The sequence below is a fragment of the Hippoglossus hippoglossus genome, chromosome 8 (genome assembly GCF_009819705.1).
Source record: "Hippoglossus hippoglossus isolate fHipHip1 chromosome 8, fHipHip1.pri, whole genome shotgun sequence".
NCBI classification, from domain to species: domain Eukaryota; kingdom Metazoa; phylum Chordata; class Actinopteri; order Pleuronectiformes; family Pleuronectidae; genus Hippoglossus; species Hippoglossus hippoglossus.
Window position 1 is genome coordinate 9,834,609 of NC_047158.1, and position 20,372 is coordinate 9,854,980.

Consider the following 20,372-nt stretch of genomic DNA (forward strand, 5'->3'; position numbering starts at 1 on the left):
CCACACAAACAACCAACAATGTAACTATGACGACACCAGCCACAGACACAATCAACAGCACAACTGTGACTACACCAGCCACACAGACAACCAACAATGTAACTGTGACTACACCAGCCACACACACAACCAACAATGTAACCTTGACTACACCAGCCACAGACACAATCAGCAGCACAACTGTGAATACACCAGCCACACAGACAACCAACAATGTAACTACGACTACACCAGCCACAGACACAATCAGCAGCACAACTGTGACTACACCAGCCACACAAACAACCAACAATGTAACTACGACTACACCAGCCACAGACACAATCAACAGCACAACTGTGACTACACCAGCCACACACACAACCAACAATGTAACCTTGACAACACCAGCCACACAGACAACCAACAATGTAACTACGACTACACCAGCCACACAAACAACCAACAATGTAACTACGACTACACCAGCCACAGACACAATCAACAGCACAACTGTGACTACACCAGCCACACACACAACCAACAATGTAACCTTGACAACACCAGCCACACAGACAACCAACAATGTAACTACGACTACACCAGCCACACAAACAACCAACAATGTAACTACGACTACACCAGCCACAGACACAATCAACAGCACAACTGTGACTACACCAGCCACACAGACAACCAACAATGTAACTGTGACTACACCAGCCACACACACAACCAACAATGTAACCTTGACTACACCAGCCACAGACACAATCAGCAGCACAACTGTGACTACACCAGCCACACAGACAACCAACAATGTAACTACGACTAAACCAGCCACACAAACAACCAACAATGTAACTACGACTACACCAGCCACAGACACAATCAACAGCACAACTGTGACTACACCAGCCACACACACAACCAACAATGTAACCTTGACTACACCAGCCACAGACACAATCAGCAGCACAACTGTGACTACACCAGCCACACAGACAACCAACAATGTAACTACGACTACACCAGCCACACAAACAACCAACAATGTAACTACGACTACACCAGCCACACACACAACCAACAATGTAACCTTGACAACACCAGCCACACAGACAACCAACAATGTAACTATGACTACACCAGCCACACAAACAACCAACAATGTAACTATGACTACACCAGCCACAGACACAATCAGCAGCACAACTGTGACTACACCAGCCACACACACAACCATAAATGCAACTATGACGACACCAGCCACGGACACAAGCAGCAGCACTACTATGACTACACCAGTCACAAACACAAGCAGCAGCACAATTGTGACTACACCAGTCACACAGACAACCAACAATGTAACTATGACTAGACCAGCAACACACACAACAACAATTACAGCCACTACACAGCAGGGCAATATGACCACAGCTCCATCTCCAGCAACCACACAATCCAGCACCAGCACAACAACTACAAGTCCAGTAACACCAGAAAGCTCTACAGCTGTAGTTAACATAACTACGCCCGCAAACTCTACTCACACCTCTCCTGAGACTCCCGCATCCACTAGCACAACCTCGTCCTCCATCACTAGCAGCAATGCAACAGTAACAGTCGGACCCCCACCCTCTTCACCTACTTCCATCTCCAGCTCTGTCCCTCCAAACACCTCCCCAGGCAGTAGCACCGTACTCCCCAGTGGAAATACCACCACCCTTAGTCCCTCAACAACAACCCCAGGAGGTAGGACTTAAAGCGTCATGAGTTTTAATGTTGATGAAATGATACATTATTACATGCAGGTGAGACAGAAATCAATGTGGATCTTGATTTGAAGCTGCACTATGCAATTTTTCAAGTGGAAGGCCGCAACTGTCAAAGCCAGAACATTGCTTGCAGAAATGTAAACTAAATGAGATTTATAGCTAATGGGCTTTAGCATGAAAGGAGTTCTCCCTGCAGAATGTAATTTGTGCTCAATTTATCTCCTCTAATTTGACATTCATGTACATTTTTATAGTTTTTTTTCTCATAATTTTGCATTCTGTACAATATCAGGTGTTGATATTAGGAGTGCTTTCTGTTTAAAAGTCTTTTTTTCCCTGTGATATAGTGACCAACCACACGACAGAAGTCACCACTTTGACTCCTTCAACTACACCAACTAGAGGAAACACAACAGCCTCCCCCACCACCGCCCCCTCCATCACCAACACCACCGCTGTCACCACCGCTGTCACCACCCTGCGACCAACTGAGATCACCACCAACCCAAACTCCACCACATCAGCACCACCCATCCCCACCCTGGGTCCAGTCATTGGTTTGTAATTTTCTCTAAAGTTCAATTCAACTCAATTTTGTTTGCATAGCGCCAGATCATAACATGAATTATCTCAAGATACTCTACATAGTAAGGTCGAGACCTTAAACATCAGAGACAAATCCAACACTTCCCACAATGATCAAGCACTTTAGCGACTGTGGAGTGTTCATCCCAATCAAACACAATTATAATGATTTATTCAGTCTGCTTAATCCAAAAATGTAACTCATATATATGGGTTGCAATGGAATCCTGCATTGCCAGAGATCACTGCTTTCATGTAGTTTGTGGTGAAATAGATTAGAATGAGAGGAAAATGCTGATTTGTTGCATTGGAAGCTAAAGCAGCTATAGTAGATATTTTTGCAACAACTTATCAGATGACAAAAAGAGTTTTTGCCTAAATCTGCACTCCTCCCAGCTTTATGGAACTTTATAGCTATTTTCAGCTCATTCTTACACTCTTGTTGTTTTCAGCTATAGCAAGCAGCTGTTTTATGTGAAAAATCTCCAGAAAGAAGATTGGAGATAGACACAAATAGTGACGACAAGCTAGTAGAACATTTAGCAGCTTAAGTTTTGTGTGCAAAACTTGGTCCCACTGCCTTCAGGTGGCGTTACAGCATTAAACATTGCCCCCCCCCCAAAAAAAATCTGTTATTGCAGCTTAAACAAATAAATTTCACATGAGAAAAAGAATCGCTTGGCCTGTCGTTGCATAATGTTTCTCCCATCTCTTATCAGTGTGCCCCGCTCTCCCGTGCCCACTTGATAGTGTGTGTCTTAATCACACTTGCCAGTGTCTCTCCGGTAGCTTTCTGCAGGACAACCGCTGCATCCCAGGTAAGAATGTCATTCTTCGTTTTTGCGATGATACTTTTGCTGAAAGACAATTTTCTGTAATTTTCCCTCTCCTCCTCTTTTCTCAGCCCAAGTGTTTCCAGGCCAGCTTCATTTCATGTCCTTGACATTTCAACCTGAAATGTATGACAGGTCCTCTTCAATATTCAAGGAAACGGCGGGTAACATCTCAGCAGCGGTAGGTTGTGAGCTCACAAAGCACATTGAATAGTTATAATAAATGGTAAATGGATTTTAGGGGGGCGATTGCGATACCAAGTAAAACATTTCGATGTATGATAATTATCTGCTAATATACCTTAAGGATAAATTGTCATTATTAAACCAACAATGAAATTTAAGGCATGTTTGATATTAAATTATTTTATTGACATAAAAGAAAACACAAACACAACTACATATATAGAACTTGAATAAGGAAAATAAACATTTTAAGGTAGTAAATACGTGTAAAGTGTAAAATAAGTGTAAATACAGTATAAATTTACCATTTTGCATTGTTTATTCGATCAAATAAAACTTTTCATTTCATAAAACATAAACCAAAATGTCTGTGAAAGATATCACAACCTATAACTCGGTCGGGTTAGAATAGATGCTCCGCTCTCTGTCATTAAACCATGTTTTATCTGCTTTCTAGCTCGGAGAGATCCTGGGAACTCAGACCGGGTATATACGATCTGATGTGGTGGAGCTTCAGTGAGTACTTTCTCTTTTCTGCCGCCGTACTAACATATTATGCCACAGGTTTAAAAAGATCTACTTTCCATATTGATGCTTCTCTATGATCCTTTAGAAATGGAAGCGTGCAAGCATCTGTGAATAACATCTTTAAAAACACCAGTTCCACTCAAGAGTCTGTCAATAAAGCTATTGACAAAGCTATCGAATCAGGAAACTCCAATGGATTTTTTACTAATGTGACATTCGTAGGTAAGTAACACTAACCAAGAAAAGGGAAGTGTAGGTGTATTTTGGTGGGGAACCTTACATTAGGATGCACATGTTATCCAACATTATTTCAAGAGGATTTTTCCTCATACGTGTTTTGTATTCTCTCTGTCTTAGGCATAGACCTGTGTAAGCAGATTCCATTTCCGTGTGATGACTCCACTGCAAATTGCAGGAATGAAAATGGCCAGGCTTTTTGTTCCTGTCAATCTGGCTTTGTCTCCATCGTGTACTCAAACACCAGCTGCAGAGGTAAAGCGACTCTTAAATATTCTGTATTTATCTCCTTTACCAAGAATAGTAATGCTTAGAGTGTTTGTGCAGTGGCTTTTACTTTTGAAAAAATCTTTATTGTGCTCTGTAGCTTCGAGACTATAAGAGCAGACAACCCACAGCGTCTGAGAACAGGCCTGAGTACAAAAACAAATCCCAGCTGAGCTACAGTTAAGAGAACTGTAACAAACCCCTCTTATCCTTACTTAAATACCTAATGAGGGGGAGAAACAACAGGGAGCGAGAGTCTGAGACAAGGTCAAGAGCTGTTGCCTTGTCTCCGAGCTGACCCTTGACCAGTTGTTCATTTATCTCTTTAATTTATTTCTTTTTAACGGGGATGTTACCCTGGAAACAGGACCTTTAGTTTCAGATATGCTGCATGTAGTTCCTCTCACAGGAAAAAATTGTTTGAAAAGGTCCTCATTTAGCCTCCATATGAAGGGGCCGTGATTGTGCTCATGTTTTCATTGTATGTAGGAAAACTGTACTTCTCCATCTGCCCATGACAGAGTCGGAAACGTCTATGTTCTCATGCCTGTGTGCAGGACATTGTTGGCGTGTGTTTATGCTTCAGTTATTGTGTTTCTTTTTCCAGCTTGTCCGAGTGGGGAGAGGGTAGTGGACGACAAGTGTGAAGCGTGAGTACAAACATTTTAAATCTTAGTTGTGCATGTCAGCCTCGAGGTGTCTGTGGAGTGACTGTTAAACTCTATTTACATGCTACAGAAAAGACATGAAAATTTTGTATATAAATGTTTAACTGGTCTGTTTTTTTCAGATGCCCATTTGGATACTCTGGCTTCAACTGCAATGACTGTGAGTAACAACACAAAGTTACGTAGCAGCAGTCGTACCAAATATGCTCCGGCATAAATTCATAATACATTCTTAAATTGTGTCTCCACAGCTTCTCTGCTAGCAGTGGTGGTCATCTCCTGTGTACTCGGAGGAATTCTTCTCATCATGGTCCTGGCTTTGATCATATTCTTCTGCTGGTGAGAATGTTAAAATAACAAGTTACTTATCCTCCAGCAGAACACGATCAGTCCTAGGAGAAATCACAACAAAAGTTAGTGTTTGTAATTATCTGCTCATAAAGAGGAGTTTAAAACCACAACCCTCACTCAGAGGCAAACGTCTGTCTTTAGAGAGGTTGATATGAACATTTTTATTTTGAAATAATTTTGGGCCATATCGCCCAGCCCCATCAGCCATTACAGTATTTGTTACATAGACATCTGAAGACCCTCAGTTATGTTGGTTTTAACAAGGTTTAACCCGCTTTTAATTTCAATGTATTCTCACCTGCAAATATACCAAATGAAAACTAAAAGATAAAGTTATCCTAGGAAAAGACTCAAGTAACAATGTATTAGTTCTTCTTTTAGTACTTTCCGAGTTTTCTACACTGTCTCTGAGACTCAGCCGCATTTGCTTTAAAAACAGAAAAATATAGTTACAATTTTATATCAATCATTTATTTTCAGTTTGATTCTGTAGTTTTTAGCACATGTTACTGAAACAGGAGTAAATAGCACATTTGTTGGGTATTATTTTCAGCGGTGGATTAATACACATTTAGTTTCCCTTGTGAGTACTTCCAACAACAGCAAAGCCAATGTGGGATTGGGTTCAATTGAATAACATTGAACATGTTACACATTAATAGTTAAAACTAATGAACTTTTATTATTTCTTGGACAACAACTGAGTTGTATGGCCTAAAGGAATAAAAACCATCAGGCGTGGTTGTTTTTTTAAACTCTGTGTTGAACCTCAGGAGGAGATGCTCGGACAGCAAAGCAGACTACAGCAGTAGTCCATACTCATCAAACGTTGAATCAAACATGCCCTGGCCTGTTGGCGTCACACCCATCCCACGTGCCACCACGAACTGGGATGCAACTCCTGCCATGGAGATGACAGAAGGGGGCAGCAATCGAGCCCCGGTGGACACAAATCCTCATAGGAACGGAGGGGTGAGTTATCACCGATGTTCTTTTGTCATCTCAGTTGTCGTTAGTGACTTACACCTAATCAGCAGACTCACACTTGCATAGGAATGTAAAATCAGCCCTTAATGTGGTCAAATATGCCTTGACATCTTGTATCCAGATCGCACCTTACATCCACACTGTAATCTCCGATTTAATCATTTGGGTAAAAATACAACTGGATCCAGGTTAACATCAGGCTGAATCAGGTTGAAAAGTGGGTTTTCAGCATACATCTATAAAATGTATGTATAAGCATTGTTTTATTTCAAAGACTACATTTCAATGTGTCGATAGGACCTGCCACACCCTGAAATACAGTCTTTTAAAGGTATTTATCATGGAAGGTCCTATTGAGATAGAATATCTTTTCTGATGGGCCACAAATTAAATACAAATAATTATATAAATAAAAATCATAGCGATCAGACAGAATAGAAAGAACAACGCATTGCCGGGAAAAAAAAGCACCTGTTAAAAGCAATGATACAGTTCTATGAAAACTACTTTTAAAAGATTTTTAAACATTAAAAATAAATGTTGAATACTTGTTGAATGTTGAATCTAACAGATTTAGACACCGCAGATCTTTTATACCTGAAAATCAACAAATCCATGATCACTGGTCACATGACCCTGCTACCAACCAATAAGATGCTTTGATCATATGTTTTCAACCATATGCACGCCAATCAGTTCAACCGCCTCACTCGAAATGTAAAGATAGTGCCAGCACGTAGCTCCCTCCCATTCGCCCTGCTTTGCCTGACTCCCAGTGTGTTACTTTAGGGTTTTCAGCCGAAGCAGACATTATGGAAGAAGGTAAGGCATGGCTTTGCTTTTAGACTCTAATTTGCCTTGATGCCTCCATGCTGGTAATTTAGACAGGCCACAGTGAGAATCACGGTGGTGGGGTTTCTGGGAAACAGGAAGCCTTTTGTGATTTTTGTGGAAAGCAGAATGCTTTCATCTTCAAGCAAAAGCTAAAGAAACTCAGCTAATGCTAGTTTGGGGATCGACATGAATAGTTTCTTTTCACTGCATGCTGATGATTTTCGTTGTTGTCCATGTGTACTTGGCTTTTCTGGGTGTTAGTCTGTAAATGTGCGACATCCCAACATCTAAATGACACTAACACACTGACTGCTCTCATTGACGTTTCAGTCAGGATCATACGATCTCAACCCTGAACCATTGAGGACCTTCAAAGGTAAACATACCTCCCATTACTCGTCCATGTTTCCTACTGGCCACGAGAACCCCTACTTCATACCTGGCGATGGGAAGAACAACTGAAAAAACATCTGTCCAGCTGGGAGGGAAATCCTTTTAGTGAGAATGAGTGAGAAACATTGGATCAAGAAGTGACTGATTTCAAACCGCGGGACGACAGGCACATTTCTCCCTCAGGTTATTTATTCTTTTTTTAACTTGCTTGTTTTAATGACAAATCACAAAGAACACTTCTTACCTGGGAAACAGCCACCAAAGAGATTCATTCATGAGGAAGAACAATTTTTTTAAAATGAGAATGTGTGCATCATGTCTGATCTTGCTGGTTATAACCAGTAGATGTCGCTGTTGCTTAATATAATATAGATAATTTGTTCTTTCAAGGTACATTAGACTTTTTTGTGCTTTAAAGAAATCATTGAGTAGTCTTTTAAAAATGAAGCTTAATATATTGCTAATTGCACTGAAGTGTGTTTTAAGTTTACTACAAGTTTTCCTCTGAAATCAACAGTAAATCAGAATGTGAGTTTTCTGGGGTTTGTAGATATTATGATTATTTCTCAGAAAATGAATCTTGAATGACTAAGGGGCTGGATCCCTGGTTGGGGTTATATATTTGAATGGATTTATATTGTAGCTGTCTAAAGCTGAAAGCTTTCTGTTTTTATTGAAGCTGCCCTTGCAAAACGTGCCTATCTTTATGATCTGTTGGACAAATAGGAAGCATTATGCAAAGCCGATGATAAAGTCTGCCTCCTGGATGTGCCAATAATCACATGTATACATTTTTCTTGAAAAATCCTATATATATATATATTTATCCTTTTGTGTCTGAGACAGTGCACTATTTTATAAGTGTGAAAAGTTTTTGTAAACACTCCCATGTGTGTGTGTGTGTGGAATGGAAATAAATACCTTTAAATAAAACAGGCTTGTTTCTAATCATTGATGGATGTGTGTGAACATTACTTAAGAACTTACTTAACAGCTTGATTATAACTCAAACTTTTGTGCCTCTCTGGTTCTTTTACAGCCTTTTTGTGTCATGAACGAAATGTAGATGGAGGCACACTCAATTCATGTGAAATTTATTGGCATTAGGTGTCGATAACTGTAAGAAAATCTCAATATCTGCACTGATTGAAGGACTAAGACATTCAGATCCTTCACTGACTCGTTGCAGACTGTAATAAAGTTCAATTTGGCTAATGTGGTGATTTAAAAGTGCTGTAATTACAAAAAGCAGCTTGAAGGTTTAGAAAACTTAGGACAATGGTTCAGAGGAGTATATCTACTTAAATATCATTATACAAGACTCCTGTCAAGATTTGTTCTCAGCTGGAAGCATTCTCATCATTTAATATGGTGTGTAACTTTTTTTAGTTTTTACTATTTCTCCTCGTTTGGAATTCCTGAGTTTTGGTGGAATTGTTTTACAATTGGGGTATTTAACTTTTACCTCTGAATTAAGGACATATTTTTTTTGAAAATGTTCTCATTATATTTTGTTTATTTACAGTATTTGTCCATCAAAACATATTTAAGATATTTATGTATTTATTTATTTAACAGGGACAATTTTTTTACTACTTTAACATTGCTTGATAGGGCATTTTGTGACATTTTCTGATTTCTCAGAGAGTAATTTATGGATGTGGATGGAAAAAAAACTGAAATGTTTAGGGGATTGTGTTAAATTTGGTACAGATCCCCCAAAAATTATGGATCTAGTCAATTAAGTGTGGTTTCATGAGGGACACTGTTGGGTCTTGGCAGAGGTATGTCCTGTACTGGGTGTCATTAGGGCTCCAATGTGAAATAGGTCATTAAAATATCAGTAAAACAAGTTAATCACCAAAGGAGAACGAAGACTAAACATGACACAGCTGAAAAGAGAAGTAAAAGGCTAAAAGGATTAAAGCAAGCGGCATCCACAGAAGGACACAGCAAATTAAAACAAGCACATGTTAGACATTTGCAGGAGACGTGAGAAAAACTCTGAACGCAATAATATGAGAAGAAGAAGAAGAACACAGTTTGACAACAGACAATAAACAAAGCATATGAGAACAGACAAGGCAAGTTTTAAAAGTATATGCACAGGATTTGAAAGAGTTCAACATTTGCTCTTTCACCACACCACAGCTTGAATATTCAAGCTGAGCAATATTGTGCTGTTGCACTTCATGATGCCTGCAGCCACAGCAGCAGAAGGCTTTTGGACGTGACTGAATGGCCACATGAATCCTGGTGTTAATGGGGTTTTTCTTGTTGGTGGAGTCGATGTTGACTGGGCATTTTACCCATAAATGCTCCATCTCCCTGCCCAGACGGCCACACTTCATCACCCTGAGTGACGAGGTATTTGAAAGCCACAGAAGTTTTATGTCGGTGTTTGTTAAAAACTTGGCCGGCAGCATTGCCGTTACTTTACGGCCCAAGAGTCTGCTCCTTGCCGGCTCTTCAAAGCTGGGATTTGGTTTGCTGGGAAGCTAAAGCTGGCTTTGCTAGGCCTTAATCTTGAGCACTGGGTCACTGGAACAAAGTGAAGAGGATACAAGGGGTGCAAATCAAATCTCACATGTGGTGTGTTGGTTTATATTTAAATGCACAGTAAAATGGGTCTGTGAGTAGCATCCTGATCCAGTTGCAGGACTGGATTTGAAGTCTCATCTGTCTGTGAGTAAAATAAAAGTCATGAAGTAGCCACAGGGACGAGGGGACATGGCCTTTGTATTTGTATAACCCTGTTTCCTACTTATTATTGTCTCAGTTTGGCTTAAGGCCCTCAGCCACTCCTTTTGTTGTAGGTGCTGGTTTGCTAATAGTAAAGGTAATTTTCCTTTTCCAAAATTAAAAAACATCGGTTCTTGTAGCTATTTCTAATATACCAAACTCATAATAGCAAATGTTCTTTTTACTTTTATTCATTTAGATGAGAATGGTAGAGGTTTACAGTAGACTGAGGTCAGAGAATCAAATGCTGTTAAAAGTCCCAGAATCAGCCCATCAGTAACAAACTGCTTTTGTTTTTTATAGTCTTTTTATATTTTTATTGTTGAATTGTTTCATACATTTTTTCATTGTTCTTCTTTTATCTGTTTTGTTTTATCGTATTGCTGAGTGAGGATCCTGCTTTTTTTAGGATTTACACAAATATTGTATTTAGTAAAACACATTGTAACTGTTGTTTAGAAATGAACTACAGAAGTAAAGTTTATTATCATTTTAATTATTCTTATTTTAATTATATCACAAATCAGGTGATTGGTACAACCGCTCTCTGATATTTCATCCTTTTGGAGAATTGGTGTTCATTTAAGTTTCTCTAAAATAGTGACAGTTCATCTTGAAATGCAATATAAATATAACTTTTCTGGCATGAAAGCCATTTATCTTTTTTTAAAGTTACCTTTAGGGGAGTGCACACAGGAAAGTATGACCAGATAAACTTAAACTGAGGCAATTTGAAGAGACAAAGTTTCCATCTGATAGCAGCAAAATTCAACTGTACTCTGTGTGAGGAACTGAATTCCCTCATGAAATTGACTTATCTTGTTCACTTGATTTTCTACTTTGTCTGTAATGAACACCTCCCTCTATTAGCCGAGGCAGCGCTTCCCATCTGTGGAGGAATGCATCGTATTTTGTACCCATTACCCGCCTGCCAAGTCCTGCCTCCGCCTGCTGCAGCACATCCCATCAGCCCACAGGCTCAGCTGACTGATCGATAGACCACTTAGTGGCGGGGAGCTACACATCCCAGTCATTTGACCTGCTGGAGCTGTGGGACTGGGCACATGATCCAATTAGCATCGAGCCGCTGAGACAAGCGAACCGCTAATTTGAGGAACTTCCTCTTCCCTGAGAGCCAGATATACAGCTACTGCAGATCAGGCCAGTTTCAACTGTGACTATACACAGTGATGTTATTTGTCTGCACAATGATGCTATTGATTCTTATTCTAGCAAGAAATAAAGTGTGACTAAGGACATTTAAAAAGCTCAGTTCTCTGTAATAGGTGCAGGGAAAGATGGTGAGGAATATTACTTTATCACATTTTATACTTTCTAGTGTAGCAGCGGTTTTAAACCTGCCTCTTTGTAAAGTTCTGTTCTCTTGGCCTGTGTTAATGCTCCGGAGCTACTTCAGAATTATTCCTTGTCATTAGTGAGTCTGCTGCTAAAGCCGGCTCTCTATTAAATCAGCATGTCGCTTCAGGTATTGATGAAACATGATCCGGAAAGTCCAAGCAACCGACCCATCAATTTGAGTCATTACTGGTTTATAATCCCTTTCTCACAGACTGGATGACTGTGAGGTTAACAGCAGAAACAGTGTTCAACTTACAGACACTTGGAATGTGGGCTTGCATGTACAATATTCGACTGGCATCACTTTGCCACATGACGTCATGTTGAGTTAGAGTCAAATTTGAGCCAGGTTCAACTTTGTTTATGCCGGATGATCCCACATTATTTTGCCTTCCTGCCTTATTGTCACATAAAGCTGAAGTTGCTCTGAACAGAGGTTTTCAGTGCCTTTAAATGTAACAGAGATATGGGCCATCTTAGAAAGGAAAGTCTGTCAAATGGGATAAGATGTAGTTGACAAGAAAACAGTTAAAACCTGAAATAACTGAACTACTTATATTGTCAATGTGTTTGCAAAGTCAGAGAGTATTCATTAAGTTAATTTCTAAGATCATATAAAAATCTTGTTTGAGCGTATTGTATCGAAAGTATTTAGTTCCTTTGTGGAACATCGGGACCAGACAACAGACAGACTGCTGCGTATGAAGCACCGTGAGACAAAGATAAGACCGTTTTCAGCTGTAGCAGATGGGGACGATAGTTTGCAAACACTTAAGTTTACAATCCACGATTGGCAGCGAAACGATCTAATATATTTCTGCCAAAAGTCCCATAAAGGAAGCTGAAGCCACCTGCTCTGCGATCACCGCTGCTAGTGAGTAGAAATCCTGCCTGTGTCGAGTCTCACAGAAGGCTATAATTCACTTTATGCTAATGCAGCTCTGCAGCAGCCATAAAATTCTGAAACATTTCCCAGCAACCTTATATAGGTCTCAGAGAGCAGCTGCCAAAAAAAATTAAAAGATTTCCACAGTCCTCCTTGGCCTTACATCTCTCTGGAATTATGACTGGAGATGTAATGGAGAGTAAAACCATTTACACTCGGCTCACCAATCATTTTTATTTGCAAAAATTGTTTATTCAAATATTTAGACCAACATAAATCAGAAGAGAAGTAAATTTGTTCGCAGCGTTTTCAGAATTTAGAATGAAACGTTGTTGTCACAGGAGAAAGTTCAAACAACTTTTAATTTTCTATTATTAATTTATTTAGTGTAATAAATATAGTCAAATAAACAACATTTGCATCTTTGCAATTGTTTCACATTTTTTTGTTTGTCTTTTCCAATCTATCTATCACCCCCCATCTGACACCGCCTCTGTTTGGTACTCCTGCCTGACATGGTAAGTGTAAAATATTACAAATTTAATGAAGTGAAAAACAGAGAAAATGGCCCAGTAAATGCGATTGGCTACAACCTGATTTGTTAACACCCCCCCCCCCGCCTCGTTCTCTCAGACGATGCAGAGGAGCGAGCAGTCAGATGCCTTGGAGGAGCCTCAGTGTCTGTAGAAAATGCAGAGATGGCCAGACAGAGAATCCTATTGATGACGTGCGGCTGAGAGAATGGTGAGAAAGACGTGGCGCCGGGAAGGCATTAGTCTGAGAGGACATGAAGCCTCCTGCTTCCAGATAAACGACCTGATGAAAGAAAGAAGAGTAAATATGATTGGAGTTCATATCATACAGTTATGTGATACCTTCAGCTCTCTCTCTTAATCCTCCTGCATAACTTGATATGGGCAAGTTATGGGAGCCATAATAAAAATTGAGCTGAATTTCCCTTTCATTTTCTCAAAAATTCTAACGTAAAATCACTTGAAACTTGGAATGTAGACAGTGAGAGTCATCATAAACGAGAAAGTGGTTAAATTTCTTTGTCATCTCGTAAGGATTTTTTTTCCAATAATATTTAATAGGAGGAAATTACGAGTGCGATAAAGAAAATTTAGCCGATTTTCTCTGGAATTTTTCTAATAAATTCTACTGTAAAATCACTTGAAACTTGGCATGTAGACATTGGGGGTTATCCTGAATAAGAGAAAGGTGCAAATAATGAAAATATATATGCAAACGTCCATAATAAGTGACATGAAACTTTCAACGTTTTAACACTACCAACAGACGCACATCAATTTTCAAGTTGCGGCTGCCCTGACCGGGTCTTCACAAAAGATGGATAAAATGACTGTGGTATGTTGATCTTGAGCTTTTTGATTTCACTTCAGTCTTCAACTTGCACATGTTTCACTATTGTTATGTTTCTGGCTGTTTTTGTTTCTCTGGCAGAAACAGTAATTAATGCAGGTCTTTGTTGGAAAGTAGTTCATACTTAAAGGGGACATAGCATGCCCATTTTACCACAAGTTGATATGGTTCCTTGGGGTCTTAATGAAATGTCTGTAACATACTTTGGTCAAAATACCACAAGGATCATTTAAAACAGCACCCTTTTTACCCTGTCTAAAACAGCCCTCCACAGAGTGACCTGTTTTGAGTGCCTGTTCCTTTAAATGCTAATGAGCCAGCTCCCCCCTCCCCCCTCTCCCCCCATGATTTTAAACGATATAAATTACATATTTTATATGATATAAATTATCAAATATGCATCCCATACTTTGTATTCCCCTTCTGTTGTCCTGGAGTTTTAATTTTCCCAATCACATAATTAAATGTCCCCCTCTGCCCATCCACTACAAGCACACAAGCAGACAGACAGAGAGAGAAAGAGAGGGGTGGGGGGGGCTATGAAGACCATCATTTACCCCCGAACCCCGACATTCAACGGGTACAACAACAAGCGGAGAAAGCAGAATCGCGGGCTGACCTTATATATACAGTCTATGGGGCTGACCAGCGCGGAGAAATGCACGTCCCGTGTGAACAGCCAGGCGGCTGCGCGCTGGAGAACGGCGCTGCGCTGCCTCGCAGCGGCGCTTCCACGTCCGGTGTAAACCCGGCGTAACGAGTGGGGGGGCTGTGTGTGTTTGGGCCAAGGCCATGTAGGGAGACTTCCAGTGCCTTGTTACGACACAAAACCCAGGAAGCTCAATCGAGTCACTCAAGCATGACGTTTCTGACTTAGAGGAACCATAACAAAACGCGCGAGTGTTTTTTTCCCCGAGTTTTTGGGTTGGTAGACATGCCAGATACCCACATTAACGTGTAGAAGCACTAACAAAGTGGAATTTGCATGCTATGTCCCCTTTAATATACGGTCCACTTTAAAAACTAATATTTGTCTGGTAGCATTTAGTCAGTCCTGTGTTTTGGGTCATTTATTGTCAAATCATCACATTTTTGGGCCTCACTGTGATGTGATGTCAACTCAGATAAGTCATGATATCTTAGCAATGACTCAAAAACCAAAGATTAAACTTTCTGGAGGTCTTGATGACATTATAAACTAACTGTGGTTAGTTCGTTTTTTTGTTATTCAACTTTTGTAGTTATTTTTTTTGAAAAGGGGATAGCATACTTATAGGAAATAGATGAGACCCATTTCCCTGTGACCTATATTATGGGAGACACTGCTGTTTAAACAAATTTTATTGGTTCATATCTCCCATATAGGATCTGAGAATCTTTGGTTTCATGTGACGTGTGGCCCAAAGGTGCGATGATTTGACACTGAATGACCCTTTGACATTAGGTCATGCACTTAAATGAATAAAGTAACAAAACAAAGTAAAGATGCACAGAGTTCATAATTCCTGGAATCACTGTGAATAAACTTTCCGATGCCCTTTCTAATTGACATTACAGAGAAAAATCAACTTTAGAGTTTACAGTTTATCATCTAAGAGCTTATCATCTTTTCACCATTTTTATATATGTCTGAGTGGTCATATTTTTGATAATGGATTTTGCACGGTGCACACTCGGTGCCTGTTGCATTTTCTGTAGAGAATAAAAAGCTTTATATGGGGTCAGCACACAACATTTATAGCTTTGCAGAGACATGATTCATTAGAGTCTGAACAAGAATGGCTCTCAGTAGAGGGCATACCTCCGCTGAGGCCCAGCCCCATTTTCAATCAAGCTGCACCACATTTCCCACACTCATAGATATCAGTCCTGCCTGATTTTTTTCATCAAGATGCATGAATAATTCCCTGAAATATCACTTTTCAATATGGTAAAAAGTTCCTGAGCTGGATCCACACAAAAAAAGTAAAAGGATTCTTCCCTAATTCCCATACCACATCCTACCTCCAAGTTTAATTGGGTAATTATCTAAATGTGTTCTTTGTCCGATTTCACTTATATACACATTTACAAAATTAATGTTCAGAGAGTGACTATTGATATATAGTATTGGATTCATTAAATTTAATTCATTTCTAGTTTGTCATTCTGTTTACAGGATCAGTGAGATAAGAGACACCAGAGGGAGTGACAAGAGTGAGGCAGACTTATTTCACTACAGGGCCTTTCTAGCCTCTGCTGCAGTTTTAAAAGTAAGTAAATACTGTTGTGCCATAATGCATTAAACGTGATACCATAAAATGGTGTGCCTTTCGGCATTCAATAAATTTGGTTATCAAAATAAAATATTAAATATTAATATTTTATTATTAATATTAAATAATAACTTTAATTGATTAAAGTTACCTCGGGGCACCACCCTTCAAAGGAAGGGAAAAGATAGCCAATTTATTGAATAAGTCTCATAAAAGTACTAACTACAAATTTGGAACTCTGATTAACAATTAAATTAAGAACTATAACCAAAATTACCATATAGATAGTTAGCTAAGTTGAAGGATATGGAGTTCTTGACAGTGTAGAGGTTGGTGAATTCACTTATGCAACATTAATAAAAAAGCATTTGTGAAAGGAAAACATTTATTATGAATATAATAAAGTATAAAACACAAATTACTAACAGTGTAATTACTAAACAAAGATGTGTATATGAGTATACGTGTGTGTCTGTGTGTCTGTGTGCTTCCAAAATGGCGGCTGGCCAAAGAGATAACACCCTTCCCCCACCTATTGGAATGTTTACGACCTGTAGAGATAATGAGGTGAAGGGATATGCATGTGTCTGTATGTGTGCCAAATTAGACAAAGTTACTAGATTGGATGCAACGAAAGACTATGCAGAGCATAACAGACTAACATTACTTTCTCAATAACTTGTACCCAAAATATCACAACACCACAAATCAAACTTATAAACATCACACAGAATCGAATAAACAGTCTTGCTTAGCCTAGTATAATTATTAAGCCCAGTTGTGTTACCCGTCCGTTGTGTTGAAAGGGGAAAAAGGAAGTTGCTGTGCAGTTCGAAGTTTTGTGTCGTCTTGCTGGTTTCTGTTGAGCTGTGTAGCTCAGTTGCTGGTTGAAGTTTTCCTGCAGGACATCGCATCGCTGCTAGGAGCTTGGTAGAGCTTGGAGGGCGAGGAGGTTTCCTTGGTGAGATGAGCTGGAAGCTGCACCTTTGTGCTCCTCTCCTTCGAGTTGGATGGGAAGAGAAGATGTGAGCTGGAGAAGAGGCTTGACAGCCTTCCCTCCTGTAGAAGGATTGTAGGAAGAGGGCAGAAGAGACAGAAGAGGGGGAGAACAGGCCTTATATTGGCCCGGTGACCTCACAGGTCATGGGGTCCAGAGTGACCAATGGGAGTTGAAACCTGTGTCCCTGGGGGGGTTTTCACACCTCTGGGTGATGTTGATGCCCGCTGGGAGACTGAGTTCCTTGCTCTGGTTTTTGATGGCCCCTGGGAGACTGAGTCCTGGAGGAACATGCGGCTTCAGGCTTTGATGGCACATGTAGGCCGAATTGTGGTTTCACAAAAAACCATGGCCCAACAATACATAGCGTCATCATTTCGTGGTCACAGCACATCTGCACTCAGCACAGAATAATGGCTCCCAGAATCTCCTGCATGTGCCCTATTATCTGCTGTCAGCTCCATCCAGTGTGGCCCCTCCAGAGCTGACTGAACACACCCAAAGACCCTGTTTATTTGTGGGGTCAGGAGACAGCTTGGACCTCCTGCTCCTCCCTTCATCGTGGACATCAGGCCGGCTTTTTGCTGCTCCCCGGGGACGGGAAGAGGTTGGCAGATGCCTCTGAATCAATTTGGCCAAAGACCCATAACAACCTCTGATGTAATTAATGGGGATGTTTGGAGTGGAGCTGCAGCCTCTATCCAGCTGACCTGCTGCCTCTGCACTGCCATGGCAGGAGCAGGTCAGGACTCAAAGGTTTGTTTTATTAATATATTAATATGTTTGATTTACAGGGACAGCATACATTGATAAGTATTTCTATGAGTATTAAAACCTCACACATTTATCTCTTAAGCGTCCAGATATCACCTGAACGAAAAGAGTACATCCATAAACTGTCATAATCTCCATTTAAAAAGGACATGCTCCTAAATATGAAATCCCACTTGCATTGATATAAATACAGTTTATAAATCTCCAGTTGTGGGTCGTCAAATTTGAAGAAAAAAAACAATTTAAACAAAACTTATTAAAATGTATTCATATGTTATGATAAAGAGTATACATAAAAGTACACATTTCCTATGAGATATGGTGAATTCAGCAGAAAATTGCACAATCATTAAAAATTTCACTCACTTCCCTTTGAATATGACACATGATCAAATACAGAAATCGCTGAGGTCAGTGCTTATGTATAATCAAGTCTTTTATTGTGTTTATAAAGGTCCACTAAGCTTTCTAAACCTTGAAGGGCCCATATTGTGTAAAATACATTTTCTGGGCATTTACTATCCGTAGTTACTTGAAGGGGGTCAGTGGGGACCCTCAGAGTATGAAAACAGTAACTCTGCGAACTTTTTCACTCAGTCCATTCTAAGAAATATATTATCCAAACGTCTCGTTTCGTACTTCCTCCCCGGTATGAGTCATACGGGATCGCACTCGTCTCTCAGCCCCACCCAGCCGGTACCAGTCCAGCCTCCGAACCCACCACCCCCGCTCCACACCAAACTCGACACTAAGCAGACTTGTTGCTGAGCTAGCAGCTTGTTAGCTACCACAGGCTAACCACAACAAACAACACTGAAGAAACACTGCAGCTAGGTGGGATGCAAGGAAGAGAATGTGTCCGTGCACATTCCTCCTAAGAACATTACTGTTCGAGACCAGCGGTTATGCTTTATTTCTTCTGACGTGCCGTGTCGGTGTGATCACTATGGAGTAAAGTCTACGTTACTCCGTATTGAAACTCCGTACTGTGACTCAGGACGTTGCTCCTACATCCGCCGACTGTCCTGCTAAAATTTGAACAGACATGAGGACGGTGTAACTTACCGTTCAGAAACATCCTGTTGTAACCGACTGTAAATATACTGTAAACAGCTGTGTTTACCAGAGTGAATGCACCAGAACCGGTGATAGGCCTGGACATGTGTCACTCAAAGGGCAGTCAGCCAATCAGAGGAGAGGCAGGTGAAAACAGCTCCAGACAGGCAGAAGAGAGGACATGGAAATACACATTGATGCATTTTTTCGATTTTAAACCACTGATATATCATCTTAGGGGGACCAATACCTCAAATTAAATCCCAGAAAGGTGTAAAATATGGCCCTTTAACGCTTGACGCTTGTTCGAGAAACAACTATTGTTTCATGCAAAAATGTTTTATATGATAATAATAGATATATTTGCACAACCAAAGGAGATTGAAATGTTTTTGGCAGTTTTTTTAATTTACTGGAAATAATAAGAAGCATAGATGACATGTTCATGCTAGTCATTACCACATGACCAGAAAAAAAACTTTGGATTGAGTACTGCCGCGCCAGGTATGGCTTTGACTTGTGGCCCTTTGCTCAGTTTCTCCCCTGTGCTCTCTCAAGCTTAAATCTGTCCAAATATCTTTATAGCTGTGTCTCAATTCAAGGAATCATCCTTTGGAGGACGCATGTGGTCTACCAGCATCCTTCGAGGGCCACGTAGACCGCAAAGTTCGAACCAAAATTAGATGTGAGTAAATGCTCTGATCTCCAGAGGCTTTCCCTGATAGGCGTCATCAGCACGTACCGCCCTTATTGCTGTTGCCTAGCAACAGAGCTGAAGTTAGACACGACATGAATGTTTTAATGCCTCTTGGTTTTAGCTTCTCAGTTTAGTTGAATCGGGTACTCAAGCATTGGATGTCTTGTTTTTTGCAGGCACATTTACCTCTTTGAAAAATGGTTTGGAACTGAAGAATGAATCCTGGGATAGGTTGGGCCGCGAAGGATCCGTCCGATGAACCCTTCGTTTCTCTGGGATGGAGGCACGCATTTCAAGATGGGACAGCCTAATTGCGCCGTTGTGATGTTATTGCTCTTCAAATACAGCCTCTGAAGGATGCAGCCCCTAATTTGAGACACAGCTAATGAAGAACAGCAATGGCTGCATATATAACAAAATCACATATATTTGCATGTTTGCTACATGTTTGTGTGTCTGGACTTCACTTTTTTGGGGCTCTGGAGGTTTGTTGTGGTCCGGACATGAGAAAGAGGGATGGCATGCAGGCATAAAGACTGACAATAAGCCATGTGAATGGAGTGGAGTGAAGGGGTGTGTGTGTGTGTCAGGTGGGGG

The 20,372-nt window shown here is 40.3% G+C and overlaps 1 protein-coding gene across 1 annotated transcript; it reads left to right on the plus strand.

Moving 5' to 3' along the window:
- Positions 1-1,409: 1,409 nt before the first annotated feature.
- On the plus strand, positions 1,410-8,003 carry si:ch211-198m17.1 (protein HEG homolog 1). The gene is made up of 12 exons (XM_034592784.1): positions 1,410-1,734; positions 2,105-2,314; positions 3,062-3,160; positions 3,247-3,356; positions 3,819-3,877; positions 3,975-4,111; positions 4,247-4,381; positions 5,001-5,043; positions 5,184-5,221; positions 5,313-5,400; positions 6,186-6,384; positions 7,564-8,003. Exons 1-12 carry the CDS (start codon positions 1,410-1,412, stop codon positions 7,693-7,695), a joined length of 1,575 nt encoding a protein of 524 aa, XP_034448675.1. The 3' UTR covers positions 7,696-8,003.
- Positions 8,004-20,372: the final 12,369 nt, after the last annotated feature.

Coding starts and splice junctions, on each gene's coding strand:
- si:ch211-198m17.1 (XM_034592784.1), top strand. CDS start 1,410: ATGACCACAGCTCCATCTCCAGCAACCACACAATCCAGCACCAGCACA. Junction 4,112..4,246: donor TACTAATGTGACATTCGTAG/GTAAGTAACACT, acceptor TCTCTGTCTTAG/GCATAGACCTGTGTAAGCAG. Junction 6,385..7,563: donor ATCCTCATAGGAACGGAGGG/GTGAGTTATCAC, acceptor TTGACGTTTCAG/TCAGGATCATACGATCTCAA.